At 44.0% G+C, this 16,824-nt stretch overlaps 1 protein-coding gene across 1 annotated transcript; it reads left to right on the forward strand.

The window, feature by feature from the left end:
- Positions 1 to 718: 718 nt before the first annotated feature.
- Positions 719 to 4,794, forward strand: TCAP (titin-cap). Its single transcript, XM_073608105.1, has 2 exons — positions 719 to 971; positions 3,416 to 4,794. Exons 1-2 carry the CDS (start codon positions 835 to 837, stop codon positions 3,831 to 3,833), a joined length of 555 nt encoding a protein of 184 aa, XP_073464206.1. The 5' UTR covers positions 719 to 834; the 3' UTR covers positions 3,834 to 4,794.
- The last annotated feature ends 12,030 nt before the right edge of the window (positions 4,795 to 16,824 follow it).

Raw genomic sequence — 16,824 nt, forward strand, 5'->3', positions numbered from 1 at the left:
GTGATGAAGGGGTTAAGTGTGTCCTACGGAGTGATTCTAACTGTGGGGAGGATGGGCTACCACTGATATGACAGCGATCACAGCTCCAGATCACAGGGAGCAGTGATCTCTGTCATGTCACTAGGCAGAACGGGGAAATGCCTTGTTTACATAGGCATCTCCCCATTCTGCGGTTCTGTGACACGATCGCACTGTCACACTGTACCCGGTGGGTGCACGCCCGCTAGCCCTGCCAATTAAAGGGGACATACAGGTACGCCCATTTTCCCACCGCTGCCATTATGCCGACGTATATCGGCATGCATCGGTTGGAAATTGGTTAAAGCAGCTTGTGCATTGCAGTGAGCGTTCATATTTCGCTCCAGCAAAATTTTACCTTTCACCATTCTACAAATCATTCCACGCACTCAGCCCTTAATCACTACAATGTGTACTACAGTATGTATGATATAAGCAAAGTCCTGTATCAGCACTCTCTGATGATACCTTCCTGTAAATGACAGACAGCATGTGCATTTTCTTCTGGGAATTGCAGCACTAATCCTGATGGGAATGATGGATAGCAATCCCCACATCTTAGTGCAATGAGCATGTTCCTATAAGCAGTGACAACTGGGCATAATTCCATATCAGTCCCATGTGTCACTGAGTGGTCATTGTGTGGGTGTGAGGGAAAGGGAGGGGGTGAGGATGACTCCTCTTGCAGATATAGATTGTTGGAAGGAAAATAGGATCTCCGAAAACTATATAAAGGCAGAGCAGCATGTGAGCAGGACTTAAAGGAAAAAGAGCAATCACAGTCACTGCAATCTGTTGAAAAATACTTAGTCCAAGATGAAACCAGAAACATATGAAACCCATAGCTCTCTGACTGATCTAAGCTGCGAGGTGAAAGAGGACAACAGAGCTCGTAGGGAGCGCTATTCTGCAGAATGGTTGGATACATCAATTTACAGCAGACCAGAAGAGAGGTGAGATACAACTTGCAATGTTTAAGGGAGACAACCAAATGGCATATTATTCCTTCAAATTGCTTTCTACAAACTGTTTTGCTATTTTTACCAAATGCATTAGTTTAGCTGTTCTTCATCTGTGCTTTTTAATGTTGATTTATAGCATCCACGATAGTGGTTTGACTCCGCTGCTTTGACAACATAGTAGCTCTGTGGATTGTTTGGTTGGGTTAGATCAGCGATTCTCAACCAGGGTTCCTCCAGATGTTGCCAAGGGTTCCTTGAGCTGTGGTTGATTGACATATCATTAGATGGTACCTATATTGTTTTGGGGTCAACTCCACTTGGCAGAGCCAGTTGCATGATCTTTTTAGCTGTCTGTAAAGATGGTATTCTGACCACCCCTGTGAGGGGGGCATTCTTCCCAATGGTCTCCAATGTAAGGGGCAATGATTTGGTTTTAGCAAGGGTTCCCCCAGACCTAAAAATAATTTCAAGGGTTCATCTGGGAGGAAAACGTTGAGAAAGGCTGTGTTCGATAATAGCAGTGTGTTGTATTAGCTGATATAAAGCAAGACTTAAAAATATAAATATGTAGAACAATAAAAAATAATAACTGCCCTAGTAAATGTGTGTTCATCAGTAATTTAGAAGTGGATAAGTAGTTGGCAATTCGCTATGAAGAGTAATATTGAACTCATTGATAGTTCTGCCAATTCGCTATGAAGAGTAATATTGAACTCATTGATAGTTCTGCCAATTCGCTATGAAGAGTAATATTGAACTCATTGATAGTTCTGCCAGGAGGCAAACAAAAAATAATACCTTCCCTTGTAGATATATGCTCATCAGCAATTTAGAAGAGGATAGATAGCTAGATAGATAGATAGCTAGATAGATAGATAGATAGATAATTTAGAAGAGGATACGTAGATAGATAGTGTGAGATGTATGTCAAGCCAACTTGTATTTTGGTGTTGGGCTTAAAGTTACTTTGTGGACCAAATGTTGGCATTTTGCTAGGATGAGTCATATTAAACCCATTAATAGTTCTGCCAGGAGGCAAGGTCATGAAGACAGAAGAAAGGTCAAAGCCATAAAAGAACACAAATTAAATAACAAATAGAGGATGTAGACTTCTAATGACATAGTGGTTGGTATGTAAATAATTGATAAGGATGTTAAAGAGTATGATGAATAATTGATGATGTATTAATAAGAATCTTTGAAGGACTGGTAAATATGAAAGGCAAGAAGGGCTACTAGTAGCTTTTACATTTAACATGAAAGATCCTGTGTGTGTAAAGGCTGATATACTTTGCACTGTATTTCAATTTACTGAAATTCTTATAATTCTTTATGTTATTCCCTATACAAGGCTAAAAAGGCTCACCAGAATTTGTCTCTAATGCAATGAGTTTGAGCCATGGACATGAAGCTGTATGTAAAAATAGCAAAGAAATTAAAATAGCAAAGAAATTAAAATAGAGAGATCCCATGTGTGTGTAAAGGCTGAGATACTTAGCACTGTATTTCAATTTACTGAGAAGCTAGATTCTGATAATTTTTTGTTATTCGCTGTAGAAGGCTAAAAAAAGTCTCACCAGAATTTGCCTGGATCCAGGAGCATGAAGCTGTATGTAAAAATAGCAAAGGAATTAAAATAGAAATCTTTGTGCATATACAGAGGATTAATATTAGTTCCTGTTATATAAACTGTTGTTGAGTTGCGAATTATCTTTTCTGTCCCCCTCCCTGTGAGTGCTACATTCATGGAAAAAGGAGATACCCTTGAACTGGCTATCTACAATATAACAGCTTTCCTTCTTTGGAGGGTACTGTACTATCTGACCCAGAAGCATAGCTAACGTGCTCCAAACATAAAATTATCATAGGCCAATCCATTTTTTTTTCTTTAAATTATGGTACTTAAGTGCATGCTCTCCATACATCGAACCAGTGTCCCTTCTCTGGAAGGGGGTCAAGCTGATTTTCTTGGCTCAATGCTATTTTTTTCCATAAGGTAGGCCAGCACCGAGGACATCATGTTTCTTCTCCATAAGAACACACTTGCATGGCCAATAAAAATAGGCATCTTATAGAAAAATCATTGACTTGAAATATTACAGCTAAATAGCAGCCGTTTTCAATATTAGGCAATAAACAGTCTAATAATTACACACTTGCAGATCTGGTTAAACTATAACAATTATAAGATTCTGATGTAATTGTCAGCCTTATGGACAAATTTCACTGGCAATTTTATTTAATTTTTTTTGCATTTGTGATACTGTGGTCTCTGCCCTCCCTGTGTCCTGGGCAGCTGCCCATGCTTCTTCTCACCACTTACACGTCTTAATTAGCTAGACTGAATCTTAAAAGCAGGGAAAGGGTTGATGTTGGTTATATGTTTGCACAACTATTTCTGATAGCAGGCTTTGTTTTTATGTTCTGCTTTACAGATGCAGTGCCCGTGATGCTGATGTCCAGAGAAGGGAAAGCTTCAGACAACAGGGTCAGACACAATTCCTGGTCCAGCGTTCTCCAGCCCAGATCATGAAAATGGGTCGCCTAGGTCACCACTATACCCAATACAATTTGCCATACCAGCAAATGCTGCCCTTGCCCATCTTCAAGCTAGCCGATCTCACCACTAAGATTGACCGTATGGCAACACCACCTCAGCTACGCAGCATGATTGACTTTGAAAGGGCCCTCTCAAACCCTGGCAGTGATGGCATATGCCAAGACAAGACCCCAGTCTCACAAATCACCAAAGAGCTCCCTCCAGTGATGCAACCGGCCCGCATGGAGTTTGTCAAGCCTGGGCTGGCCAATTCCTTCTCCAGGTCTGTGTCTCAGGAGGCACAGAGAGGCTAATGAGCAATGATGGAATGAGACAGCACTGTGTACCAGCTCATCTATGGTATATTTTTGTCTTAGAAAGGCCAGTTTAGAATGCAGTGTGTGTCTGCATATTGTTTGCACTAGTTTTTCACTTACTGAGGTGGTGCCCAATAGCAATCCATCAATCATCAAGTCCATTTAGGAAGTTAAAACTATGTGTTGAATCCACAACCACACCATAATTGTCTCTGACTTCATTTAGACCCACATTAAAAAGCTTTCTAAGCAAAATAGACTTAATTTCAAAGTCATGACAGATATTAAGGTGGATTTCATGGGTTGGAGCTGGATAGATTTTGCAGTCGTTGAAAGTTTTGAAATGTGTTTTTCTTGCAGTGAATGAAAGATTAGTGAGCATCTTGAAAAATCCAGGTTTCCAAGATGTGTCTGGTAAGAGGCAATTGTGATAAATCGGGCATAACGCCCCTATTTGGATGCAATCGGTTTACCATGGACTCTGGTAAAAGTCACTGTATGTAAAGGCAAGTGTAGGCTTGAAACAGCCTAGAGGGGGCACTTGAAAAGGATCCAATCCATGATTCCCTGGTGGCACGAATTAGTCTGTACTTTAATCTCTTCACTGAGAGAGCTGCTACATATTGCTGTCTCTTACTGCTCTTGTATGTCAGTAAAGAAGCTATATTTATAAGGACAGTACTGTAGGTGAGAAGGTAACAAATGGAAAGTTGATTTGGAGATGCCGCCCTTGGGTGGTAGGGCTGAAATGATTCAGTGACCAACTATGACAGATCTTGGAGATGCAATCTACTACCTACAGATCGCTATGGCCTTCTAGAAGTTAAATGTGTTCCAAATAACACATAGTTTGTTGCTTTGGATAACATATACTTTGCACAGTTTTATATGTAGTTTTATATGTAGATTTTAAAAATTGTATTTTTTTAGATGTAATAAAATGAATACATATGTATAACTGTGTATGTCCATTCTTATCATAAAGACGTACATTGTGCAAACTGCAATGGATGTCTATTTTTGTGGTTCAAAGGTGAAATCTGGTTAGTGCACATCATCGATGGTCCTTGCACTGCCATACTTAAAGCTGAACTCCAGACACACAAACTTTCATTGAAATATTTTCCTCAATAGTCACAAAGGATACAAGGCCCAGACATCTGTTGCGTGTATACAACACCCTCCAATGTGTGGTTCGCCTAGATATCTGGCAGCAAGAGCTGGTTGTAAGGGACATGGAGCTTCATATCAGGTAAGTGACCTACTTAAACAACGTTGGGACCTTCCTTCTTCTAATGACACCAACGTAATTGGCTACAGAAAAATGGCAACTGATCTAACACAGGATGCCAACTCACCGGGACCAAAACTAAACCAGTAATGTAAGACGGCTTCACCCATGGGAGAGGTCCCTCAGATGCATTTTGCACCCTATTGGGCTTAATCGTTGGGAAAACATAATTAGGCATGCTTCCCCTGACCAACGACTTAATGGGGCGTGCTTCGGCAGTGGGAGACATTTTTCTTCCCAATGACCACCAGTGTAAGGAGCAGTACAATACATATTCCTGACCCCTGCAATCTACAGTGCCTTGAAAAAAGTATTCATACCCCTTGAAATGTTCCACATTTTGTCATGTTACAACCAAAGACATAAATGTATTTTATTAGGATTTTATGTGTCTTTTTGGGGATGTCTCTACCAGCTTTGCACATCTAGAGAGTGACATTTTTGCCCATTCTTCTTTGCAAAATAACTCAAGCTCTGTCAGATTGGATGGCGAGCGTCTGTGAACAGCAATTTTCAAGTCTTGCCACAGATTCTCAATTGGATTTAGGTCTGGACTTTGACTGGGCCATTCTTACACATAAACATGAATATGCTTTGTTCTAAACCATTCCACTGTAGCTCTGGCTGTATGTTTTATTGTTGTTGTCTAGCTGGAAGGTGAACCTCCGCCCCAGTCTCAAGTCTTTTGCCGACTCTAACAGGTTTTCTTCTAAGATTGCCCTGTATTTTGCTCCATCCATCTTCCCATCAACTCTGCCCAGCTTCCCTGTCCCTGCTGAAGAAAAGTATCCCCACAACATGATGCTGCCACCACCATGTTTCACGGTGGGGATGGTGTGTTCAGGGTGAAGTGCAGTGTTAGTTATCCGCCACACATAGCGTTTTGCTTTTAGGCCAAAAAGTTCAATTTTGGTCTCATCTGACCAGAGCACCTTTTTCCACATGTTTGCTGTGTCCTCCATATGGCTTCTCGCAAACTGCAAATGGGACTTCTTATAACTTTCTTTCAACAATGGCTTTCTTCTTGCCACTCGATTTGTGGATTTGTGGAGTGCACGACTAATAGTTGTCCTGTGGACAGATTCTCTCACCTGAGCTGTGGATCTCTGCAGCTCCTCCAGAATTACCATGGGCCTCTTGGCTGCTTCTCTGATTAATGCTCTCCTTGCCTGGCCTGTCAGTTTAGGTGGATGTCCATGTCTTGGTAAGTTTACAGTTGTGTCATACTCTTTCCATTTTCGGATGATGGATTGAACAGTGCTCTGTGAGATTTTCAAAGCTTGGGATATTTTTTTAAAACCTAACCCTGCTTTAAAATTCTCCTCAACTTTATCTCTGATCTATCTGGTGTGTTCCTTGGCCTTCATGTTGCTGTTTGTTCACTAAGGTTCTCTAACAAACCTCTGAGTGCTTCACAGAACAGCTGTATTTATACTGAGATTAAATTACACACAGGTGGACTCTATTTACTAATCAGGTAACTTCTGAAGGCAATTGGTTCCACTAGATTTTAGTTAGGGGTATCAGAGTAAAGGGGACTGAATACAAATACACACCACACTTTTCACATATATATTTGTAAAAAAAAATTGAAAACCATTTATAATTTTCCTTCCACTTCACAATTTTGTGCCACTTTGTGTTGGTCTATCACATAAAATCCCAATAAAATACATTTATGTTTTTGGTTGTAACATGACAAAATGTGGAAAATGTCAAGCGGTATGAATACTTTTTCAAGGCACTGTATACAATATGCTGTACTCTACATATCCTTAACCCCTACACTCTATATGCCATATCACATGTTACATACTGCTTACCACTGCACTTTACACTATGATGTACTTTACATATTCAGCCTGCACTTTATGTACAACATACATATTCTATATGCTATGTTGTACATTACATATTCAGCCTTCATTTTTGTGGACAACTATTACCACTAAATGGGGCATGCTGTACAGATGGACAACATATGCAAGTTGACACTCGAGGAAGAAAGCCACGTACGAAGTCAACAACAGCCAACAATAACTTTACATTTTTGCATGATAAGTCACAAATAGGATCTCAGGAGGCTCCATGTCTTAGCATTGCCTTGTAGCACCAAAGTAGACATACCAGTTTAAGACTCTTTTCTATCCCACTCTGAAATGCTTGGGGGCACCTGGCTGCCTAACATGAAAACACGGGATTATGAACTTTGGCAGATAGTAACTACAGATACAGAAACACACACACACATGCACGCACACAAACATCCATACACACACAAATGCACATACACCATGCCTCCCAGCTTTTGAACCTGACAATGAGGGACACTTTGTGCAGGGGAGGCATGCAGCGTGCTTCTGATTGGCCAGTGCCGGAACACAACCACACTGACCAATCAGGGCCACTCTGATCAATTCTGGCATTCTACAACCCCCCCCCCCCTCCCTTATTATGAAGAAGAGGGGGAGGTGTTATGTAGGCCTAACACAGAGTTATGACTCCCCAGCACACTCCCTGTCCTAGAGTGACAACACTGCTAGTACGGTTGTCACGCTAGGACAGGAAGTGCATTAATGGCAGGAATACTAGGTAGAAATAAGGATAAAAAAGGGTGAAAAAAGAAAACAAATGCAGCAACCACATCTAAGGACTAGTAGGCTGCAAAACTATCAATTCCTGTTCTTAGGTTTAGATATGTTTAAGGAACGCAAACATCTCTCTCTCTGTGCTGATACATAAAGGACCTAGTCCTGCAGTGCCGCCTACTGCTCCTCTTGCTGTGCCTGGGACCTGTCTTTATTCCGCTAGGCTCCACAGGTAGCACAGAGAAGATGGTCAGAGCGCTTTACACAGTGCAGAGTAACTTGTACATGTTACAAGGTAACAGCACTGCTGCCTTACCTGTGATTGTATGTAGCTCCTCCCACCTAGCCAGAAATGGGTGGGACACACACAGTTACTCCACCTAGTGAACTGACCGGCTGAGGCTTAGATGCCAGGGAGCTGCCGCTGTAAATGAAAAGATAGCAAAGCAGGCTGATGCAGGACACAGCTTCTGTACACAGGACTGTGGGATTCAGGGTTAAATACTGGACAGTTCCACACTGACTGATGGGAGGTATGACATACACAGACACCCACATACACACTTAAACACACATACACTCACTCACATACATACATTCACTCATATGCATATGTAGTGTATGGGCGCAAGTGTGCCCAGGGTAGTTCCTCAAATTGACCACTAGATGTCACTATAGTTAGAGTCGGGAGCCTTTGTGGAGACAGTAGGCAGTGTAGTTGCCAAGGTAGCTGATACAGGAACCCAGAGCAGTGAGTGGAGTGATACCATAGAGGGTACTAGCCCTACCCCTGCCAGTACAGAGTATCATGGGAAAGAAGGCTCTATATAGTCTGGAGGTAGTCCATCTGTTGGCTAATAGTCATAGGAAGCATGGCAAAGACCAGGCCAAGGCACATATGTAATCTCTGGGGCTCCAATTCTGGGATTTCACCCTTAGGGGTGAAGCAGGGATGGAGAGGTATAGGACTTTTGGCACTACTTGCATTTCCTTTGCATGGGATCCTTGACTCTGGCAAATCCCCTAGAAAGGTACAGGCTCCTCGACTCGGCTTTCTGCTTGTTATTGCTCTTTTTGTTGTTTGCAAGTTAAAAGGAATCTGCCTGTAGGCAGGCTGCTCCTAACCATACAGTATACATGACCCGCACATGCAGCTGAACATCCTTGTCTAAAGACAGAGCTTCAGGCAATAGATTGGTTCCTACGCCAAGCTCACACCTTGTCCACGTGCACAGATGCAGGTCATAGGCCATTTTCTCTCACATCCTTCTGGTCATCAGTCCATTAACTCTCTAACACCTGGATCACCTCTCACAGAGGCCTATGTTGTCCATGGTCCAGGTTAGAGCTCTGGGAATCCATGCAAACACTCGCGGCCCATGTTACACGGGGGCCGGGTCACCTAACATGTTCTACCCGAGGAGGGATCTTCTCTTACCTCTAGGAGGGTGATTCCAGTCCCCTAAGCACCACCAGCTCCTGAGCCAACCAGGCACTTCACAGTTTAACTCCTTTCCACTCTTCTATTAAAGTTAACCCATGACACTCTATAGACACAGTCCTTCCTCAACTGAGACAATAATGAGGCAATGATTTGCTGGAAACTTTACTGAATTTCTTCAGAAATGACCAACTTACAGTGGTCCACAATTTGATAAATTCTTTGGTGCACATTGATCAGCCATAACTTTATAACAATGGCATCTGAAAGTCGATGGGATATATTAGGCAGCAAGTAAACATTTTGACCCTGAAGTTGATGTGTTAAAAGTAGAAAACTGGGCATTACAGTTTGTTGTGTATGGGTCTGTATAGCCGCAGACCGGTCAGGGTGTCCATGTTTACTCGTGTCCACAGACAGAAGCACCTACAATGGGCATGTGAGCATCAGAACTGGACCACGGAGCAATGGAAGAAGGTGGCCTGGTCTGATGAATCACATTTCCTTTCACATCATGTGGATGACCGGGTGCTTGTGTGTCGCTTACCTGGGAAGACATAGCACCAGCATGCACTATGTGAACAAAGCAAGCTGGTGGAAGCAGTGTGATGCTTTGGGCAATCTTCTGCTGGGAAACCTTGGGTCCTGCCATTCATGTGCATGATATTGACACGTACCACCTACCTAAAACATTGTTGCTGGCCAAGTACACTCCTGCATGGAAACGGTATTCCCTGATGGAAGTGGTCTCTTTCAGCAGGATAATGCACCCTGTCACACTGCAAAAATGGTTTAGGGACACAGCAAGTTTGTTGAGTTACCCTTCAAATTCTCCAGATCTGAATCCAATCGAGCATCTGTGGGATGTATTAGAAAAAACAAGTCTGATTCATGGAGGCCTCACCTCACAACTTACAGGACATAAAAGATCTGCTACCAACGGCTTGGTGCCAGATACCATCTAGTGATGTCCATGCATTGATGGGTCAGGGTGGTTTTGCCAGCAAAAGTGGCTCTTTTGGTGGCAAAAGGAGGACCCACTCAATATTAAGCGGGTGATCATAAAGTTATGGCTGATCGGTGTATATAATCACACATAAAAGTCCACAACATGTGACATTAATAGTACAAACAAGTTGCTCCACATTTGGGGTTCTGCATAAGCGTTCCATATGTAGCACTACCCCCATAGGAGGCGCTGGTGTCCCGGGTCCCCAGTCCTGCACAGTCAGTCACACAGCATTTCCTTCATACACTCCAATCAGCCCTTGGCTTGTTTTTGATGCTTTATTAGGGGTTGATAACTTGGATGGGGAATTATGGAATTCCCAACTTGAAAAATGTCCAGAACTATGCACAAAAGGACACATCCACCCTATTTACAAAAAGTCCACTTTTCCTTCCTCCTGCACAAACTTGTTTTTCTCAGCAAAGCACACGCTGCTTTAACAGTTTTATGTTAGCTCAGCAAAGGCCTATTACAGGCAGGAACTCTCAGTCCCTTGACAAAGTAGTGTAGCAAACAGCATGACATCCCTCCTTCTGCTTCCCTGTGGCCACTGATCCCAGCTCCTCTTGCTAGCAGAAATTGCTAGCCCACCTGGCTGCCACCAGCCAAACCTGGCTGATTTTCCTCCCAGTCCTCCTGACTGACTTTCTGCAACAGTCCTGCCTGACTGGCAAACATCCATGGAGATTCCCCAGGGCAAGGATGAAGACTAAGCCCACTGCTGTCTTCAGAGAGCACTGTTGTAGCTGACAGTCTCTCCCTTGTGTTGTTCCTGCTCATTGCTGATCTCTACTCACTTTCTGTATTTGCTCTGTACCCCTGTCTCTCCTGAAGGTTCTCCTCCAACTGCCTCCTGTGGTGGGATCCTTCTAGGCCAGCTATTCCGACCCAAGGTATTACCCCTCCCGGCCACCGACAGCCTCTCCTCAGCACTCCATCTCCATCCTCCACCTGACTCCCTTTGCAGGCATGGCCCATGTCTATTTATGTGGTTGTCCCATTGCCCTTCCAGCCCACCGCTGGGGATTGGCTGGGGCTCCATAAATATTCATGGCAGCTCCTCCTAACCCCCACCCTATAGTTCTAGAAGGTTCTCCAACCTTCCAGACACCAGGGGGAGGAACCAGAAAGCTGCCAGGAGGAGTCATCCAGCCCTGGCCTTTAATAACCATAACCCAATTTAATGACTCAGGTTATTCCTGGCCTGAAAATGTTTTTTTCCTACACTCACTCTAGTAGCACACACTAGAGGGTGCTTCACATAATTTACAGGAGGGTTGCTGTGGTGCTACTTACAGTTCAGGGCACACTGCTTATTGCTACTTAGGCACTAGACCTTCAATGGTCCCGCATGGGTTCCCCCAAGGTGCAGGGGGCGCCATCCTCACACTGCTGACATTCCTAAAAAGACCTAGAGGTGACTCCTTCCATCCCCCAAAAATAGGCAGATGGCGGGGCCAACCCAAAGGGAGTGACCAACAGAGAAGGGCCCAAAAATTAAAGAGGCATTCCAAATTAACCCCTTCCTACATGCTGTCACCTCTAGGATGATAATAGAAAAGATACTTTCCAGTCTATTCAGAACATACAGTATTTATCTGATTACCCACGTGTGTAACAGCCTGTAATACCCCTTCATTACCAAGCCATTTTTCGTTTTCTGTGCTGTGATACTTGCATTGATACATTGTACCCAAATGCATTTTATATATATTTTTTAGACAGCCAGAGCTTTCTTTGGTTGTACGTAATAACGGCTGTTGTTTATGTATTATAGGGGCCCATTTACATCAGCATCTGCACTAAAACACAGCCGCTGGTGTGTGGTAGGATGATGCCAATCGTGGCGCATTAAACAGTTTACTTTACGTGTCCAGAAAGTATTCACATCGCTTCACTTTTCCCATATTTTGTTATGTTACAGTCTTATTCCAAAATTTATTAAATTCATTATTTTCCTCAAAATTCTACAAACAATACCCCATAATGAGAATGTGAAAGAAGTTTGTTTGAAATTTTTGCAAATTTCTTAAAAATAAAAAAGGAAATAATCCCATGTACATAAGTATTCAAAGCTTTTGCCATGACACTCAAAATTGAGCTCAGCTGCATCCTGTTTCCACTGATCATCCTTGAGATGTTTCTGCAACTTGATTGAAGTCCACCTGTGGTAAATTCAGTTGATTGGACATGATTTGGAAAGGAACACACCTGTCTATATAAGGTCGAACAGTTAACAGTGCATGTCAGAGCAAAAACCAAGCCATGAAGTCCAAGGAATTGTCTGTAGACCTCCAAGACAGGATTGTATCAAGGCACAGATCTAGGGGAAGGGTACAGAAAAATGTCTGCAGCGTTGAAGGTCCCAATGAGAACAGTGGTCTCCATTATCTGTGAATGGAAGAAGTTTGGAACCTCCAGGACTCTTCCTAGCCTGGCCAGACTGAGTGATCGGGGGAGAAGGGCCTTAGTCAGTGAGGTGACCAAAAACCCGATGATCATTCTGACAGAGCTCCAGAATCTTCTAGAAGAGCAACCATCCCTGCAGCACTCCACCAATCAGGCCTGTATGGTAGAGTGGCCAGACGGAAGCCACTCCTCAGTAAAAGGCACATGACAGCCCGTCTCTGGTCTGATGAAACAAAAATTGAACTCTCTGGCCTGAATGACAAGCTTAATGTCTGGAGGAATCCAGGCACTGCTCATCACCTGGCCAATACCATCCCTACAGTAAAGCATGGTGGTGGCAGCATCATGCTGTGGGGATGTTTTTCAGTGGCAGGAACTGGGAGACTAGTCAGGATTGAGGGAAAGATGAATGCAGCAATGTACAGAGACATCCTTGATCAAAACCTGCTACAGAGCGCTCTGGACCTCAGACTGGGGTGAAGGTTCATCTTCCAACAGGACAACGACCCTAAGCACACAGCCAAGATAACAAAGAAGTGGCTACGGGACAACTCTGTGAATGTCCTTGAGTGGCCCAGCTAGAGCCCAGACTTGGACCTGACTGAACATCTCTGGAGAGATCTGAAAATGGCTGTGCACTGATGCTCCCCATCAAACCTGATGGAGCTTGAGAGGAATAGCAAAGAAGAATGGGAGAAACTGCCCAAAAATAGGTGTGCCAAGCTTGTAGCATCATACTCAAAAAGACTTGAGGCTGTAATTGGTGCCAATAAATGAAATAAATTTGCAAAAATTTCAAAAAAACGTCTTTCACGTTGTCATTATCGGGTATTGTTTGTAGAATTTCGAGGAAAATAATTCATTTAATCCATTTTGGAATAAGGCTGTAACATAACAAAATATGGAAAAAGTGAAGTGCTGTGAATACTTCCTGGGTGCACTATACGTTCTACTGGCTGCAATGCAATGGATTGTGTAGCACTAAGCTTCATTGCTGTAGTATGAAGTAGGAGACAAGGCATTTCCCTGGTCTTGCGGTGGCACTGCGCTGGAATAGCTGACCAGTGCAGTCCTACCACACTTGGTGTTAGTGAGCCCTTAAAAGGAAAAAGACCAACATTTTTGAAAAAATAAAAAACTGCAATCTTTATTTTCTGTTAAAATAAAAATATCAGGAAAGTTAACAAAAACAACAAAAAACAGAATTGCCACTTTTTGGAAAGTAGACATTTCAAGGTGATGTTTTGGTAAATGAAGAAACATGCTGCTATTGAGGGGTTTAAAGATGAAGCTTTTGTAATATTGCACGAATACATTATTGTACAGGGGGAGGAGGAGGTGAAAGGGCACATACCATGGCTGGGCTGAGATGAAGGGGTTAGTGTGCAGATGTGCAGGACAAGAGAGGTTAAGGGTTAATATGCAGGTCACATACAGAGACAGGCTGCTGATCAGGTGTGTGTGTGTGCGCGTGCGTGCAGGTGGGCCTGCTAGGCTGCATGCTCAGATAAGGGTCTGGTATGGATTTGGGGGTTGGGGGGGGCACGCCGTTTTTATTTATTTATTTTTTTTGGGCGTTGGGTTCCCCTTAAAATCCATATCAGACCCAAAGAGTAACAGCAAGGAGACACTTGGCCATACAATTTATTCTCCACAGGTAGCTACGTTACATTGAGGTTGATTTACTAAAGGCAAATAGATTGTGCATTTTGCAAAGTGCAGTTGCTCCAGAGCTTAGTAAATGAGCAGAAGCTCTGCTGACTTCCATCATCCAATCATATGTAATCGCAGTGGGAACGAGCCTCTGTCACGCCCGCTACCCGGAAATGCCGGATCATGTATATACGTGATCTGGCGCAGAGCTGCCGCCCTGTAGTGGTAAAACTGCTATAGAGGTGGTCAGCAAGTGGTTAAAATACAACAAGTTTGTATTTTATTACACAGGAATGCACATAAATGCATGTAAACACGCATACGCACATTGCAACGCACCTCTCACTCAGGGCCGGATTAAGAACATCATGGGCCTGGTGCCGAGGGTTTTGGTGGGGCTTTTTATAAAAAAAGAAAAAATAAAGAAAGAAAGAAAAATGCTAACTTTTTTTGTTATAACAAACAAAATTAAATAGATAGAGGGAGGATGAGAGAGAGAGAAAGGGGATGGGTGAGGGGTAAGGGAGGGAGGATGAGAGAGAGAGGATGCGCATGAGCATGCGTGGGAGTGACAGCAACACAGCCTGGCCAAGGCAAGTGACGGAAGGCACAGAACCCGGAAGGAAGACCTGGTAAAAATAGAAACGCCCAGGACCCGCCGGATTGATCACAGTGCATCGCTGGAGGGCTCAGTCTGACAGTTAAGTGTACCCTAATGTGCTAATATTCTGTGCATACTTGTCCATTATGGTATAACCTACCTGAGGGCATCTAAAAAGTAGTAATCCCAGGAGCCTCTGACGGGGCCCCCTACTGACTCAGTGGCCCTGGGGCAGTGCCCAAATGCATAGTTGTCAACATTTCAAAAATATTTTCAGGGACACTTTTTTACCAGTGGTACATTTAGAGTAGCTGACATCCCCTAGGTTCCTCTATACATCACAGTAGTAATCACAAAATTACAAATAATGGGCAGAACAAATATGAGGACTGAGAAGATTTCCTTTAGTTGAACTAACAAAAGTGCGCCATTCTAGAGCTGGTAACATTGAGAATATTCAATATAAATTTTAAAGAACTGTTTTTGTAAGACGGGGCGTGACCGGATGTCGATGTGAGCGGGTGTGCGTGTGAGCTCCCTCCTAGCTCCGGCTCCCATGCTGCTCAGCCCCATCCCTAGCAGTTCAACCTAGTCCGCTATTTTGACTGCCTGTTATTTGATTCGCCTCCTTGTTCACCGCACCATCCCACGGCTACTGTGCCCGGCCAGCCGCATCTTACCTTTGGAGCGGGACGCTCTGCCACTGTACTGCGCTGTATCTCGGGAGTCGGCTTGCTTTCCGCCCTGCATCCCGCGCTCGGTCCGTGCTGCGAGCTCCTCCCTGCAGCCGCTGGACTGGTTGCTTGGCAACACCTGGGGCTCTCGTGAGAGCTGTGAAAATCTCCCGTGTTTTGGACAAAGGCTCGGGAGCTCCGCTTCGGCTCCAGTCTCCCTCCCCTTGCTTCAGCTACGGCTACAGCAGCTGATGCCGGCAGACGCTGGCTACAGTAACAGGCACACGTGGAGAGAGCGGAGAGAGCGCACAGTTTTGAAGCACTACAGGACAGGTATGAGAGCTTTAAAAACCTTGTGGCTATAGAGGTGGACTGTATGGTATCCTGTCTGCTACACCCGCTAATGTTATGCAATTACGCAATTATACAGCAGTTGTAAAGAGAATCCTTGAAAGAACAAATTAAGGAAAATCAAGGGGAGAGGGAAGAGGTGAGCAGAGGAAGACGAAAAGAGGCAAGGAAATTGCTGGTTAAAAGGGGAAGAAGAGAGGAAGGGGAAAGAAAGGAAAAAAAAGAAAAGAGAAAGCAAAGAGAAGTTTAGTTAAGCCCCAGTTGTGGGTCATAAGGACACTACGTATACTCCAGAGGGTGGACTGCGGGGGGGTGACAGTGGCAGCACCTGAGCATACCAACTAGCAGATAAGGGACAAACCACCACTGTTGGAACCCTGCTGTTTTTTAGCGTCCTCAATGATGACCAGGAAGAAGGGTGAGGAGCCCCAACAGTTACACGAAAACACAACACAGGGTGCCCGCTCTGTTAAGGAAAAGGGGAACCTAGCAGCATCAGCTTCTGCGGCGGCGACAGCCGCAGCAAAATTGGAAAAATTTGCGCATACCCCTGCACACACCCCTGTTAAGGGTAATCAATTGCCTCACGAGAAGTCGCAGACAGGCCCGTCTGGGGAGCGGAAAAGCGTAGGCAGAATGTCAACAGCTCCAGCTGCCTTACCGGCTAGTACTAAAACTACAATAAATAAAAAAAGCTCAGAGCTAGCCTCCCTGGAGAAAGGAACCGTACCAGCTAGTGGCGCTCCACCTGATCTTAGTATAGCTGTGGAACCAGAACCCACATTAAAGGAAGTACTATCTGCAGTCAACTCATGTAAGGGGTCCCTGAACGACCTGTGTGACCAACTAGGGGGCCTTAAGGTAGAACTACGCTCTATGAGCCAGGAACTTCAGAAAGTGCTAGCAAGGACTACTATTATTGAAGAAAGATTGAGCCAACTTGAGGACACAGTGTTTCCAATGCAGCGGGA

This window comes from Aquarana catesbeiana, linkage group LG12 (genome assembly GCF_042186555.1).
Source record: "Aquarana catesbeiana isolate 2022-GZ linkage group LG12, ASM4218655v1, whole genome shotgun sequence".
NCBI classification, from domain to species: Eukaryota; Metazoa; Chordata; class Amphibia; order Anura; family Ranidae; genus Aquarana; species Aquarana catesbeiana.

Bases quoted from the DNA above. Each gene is read 5' to 3' on its own strand.
- TCAP (XM_073608105.1), top strand. From the start codon at position 835: ATGAAACCAGAAACATATGAAACCCATAGCTCTCTGACTGATCTAAGC. The intron at 972-3,415 runs GTGAGATACAAC...TCTGCTTTACAG, and splicing joins TACAGCAGACCAGAAGAGAG to ATGCAGTGCCCGTGATGCTG.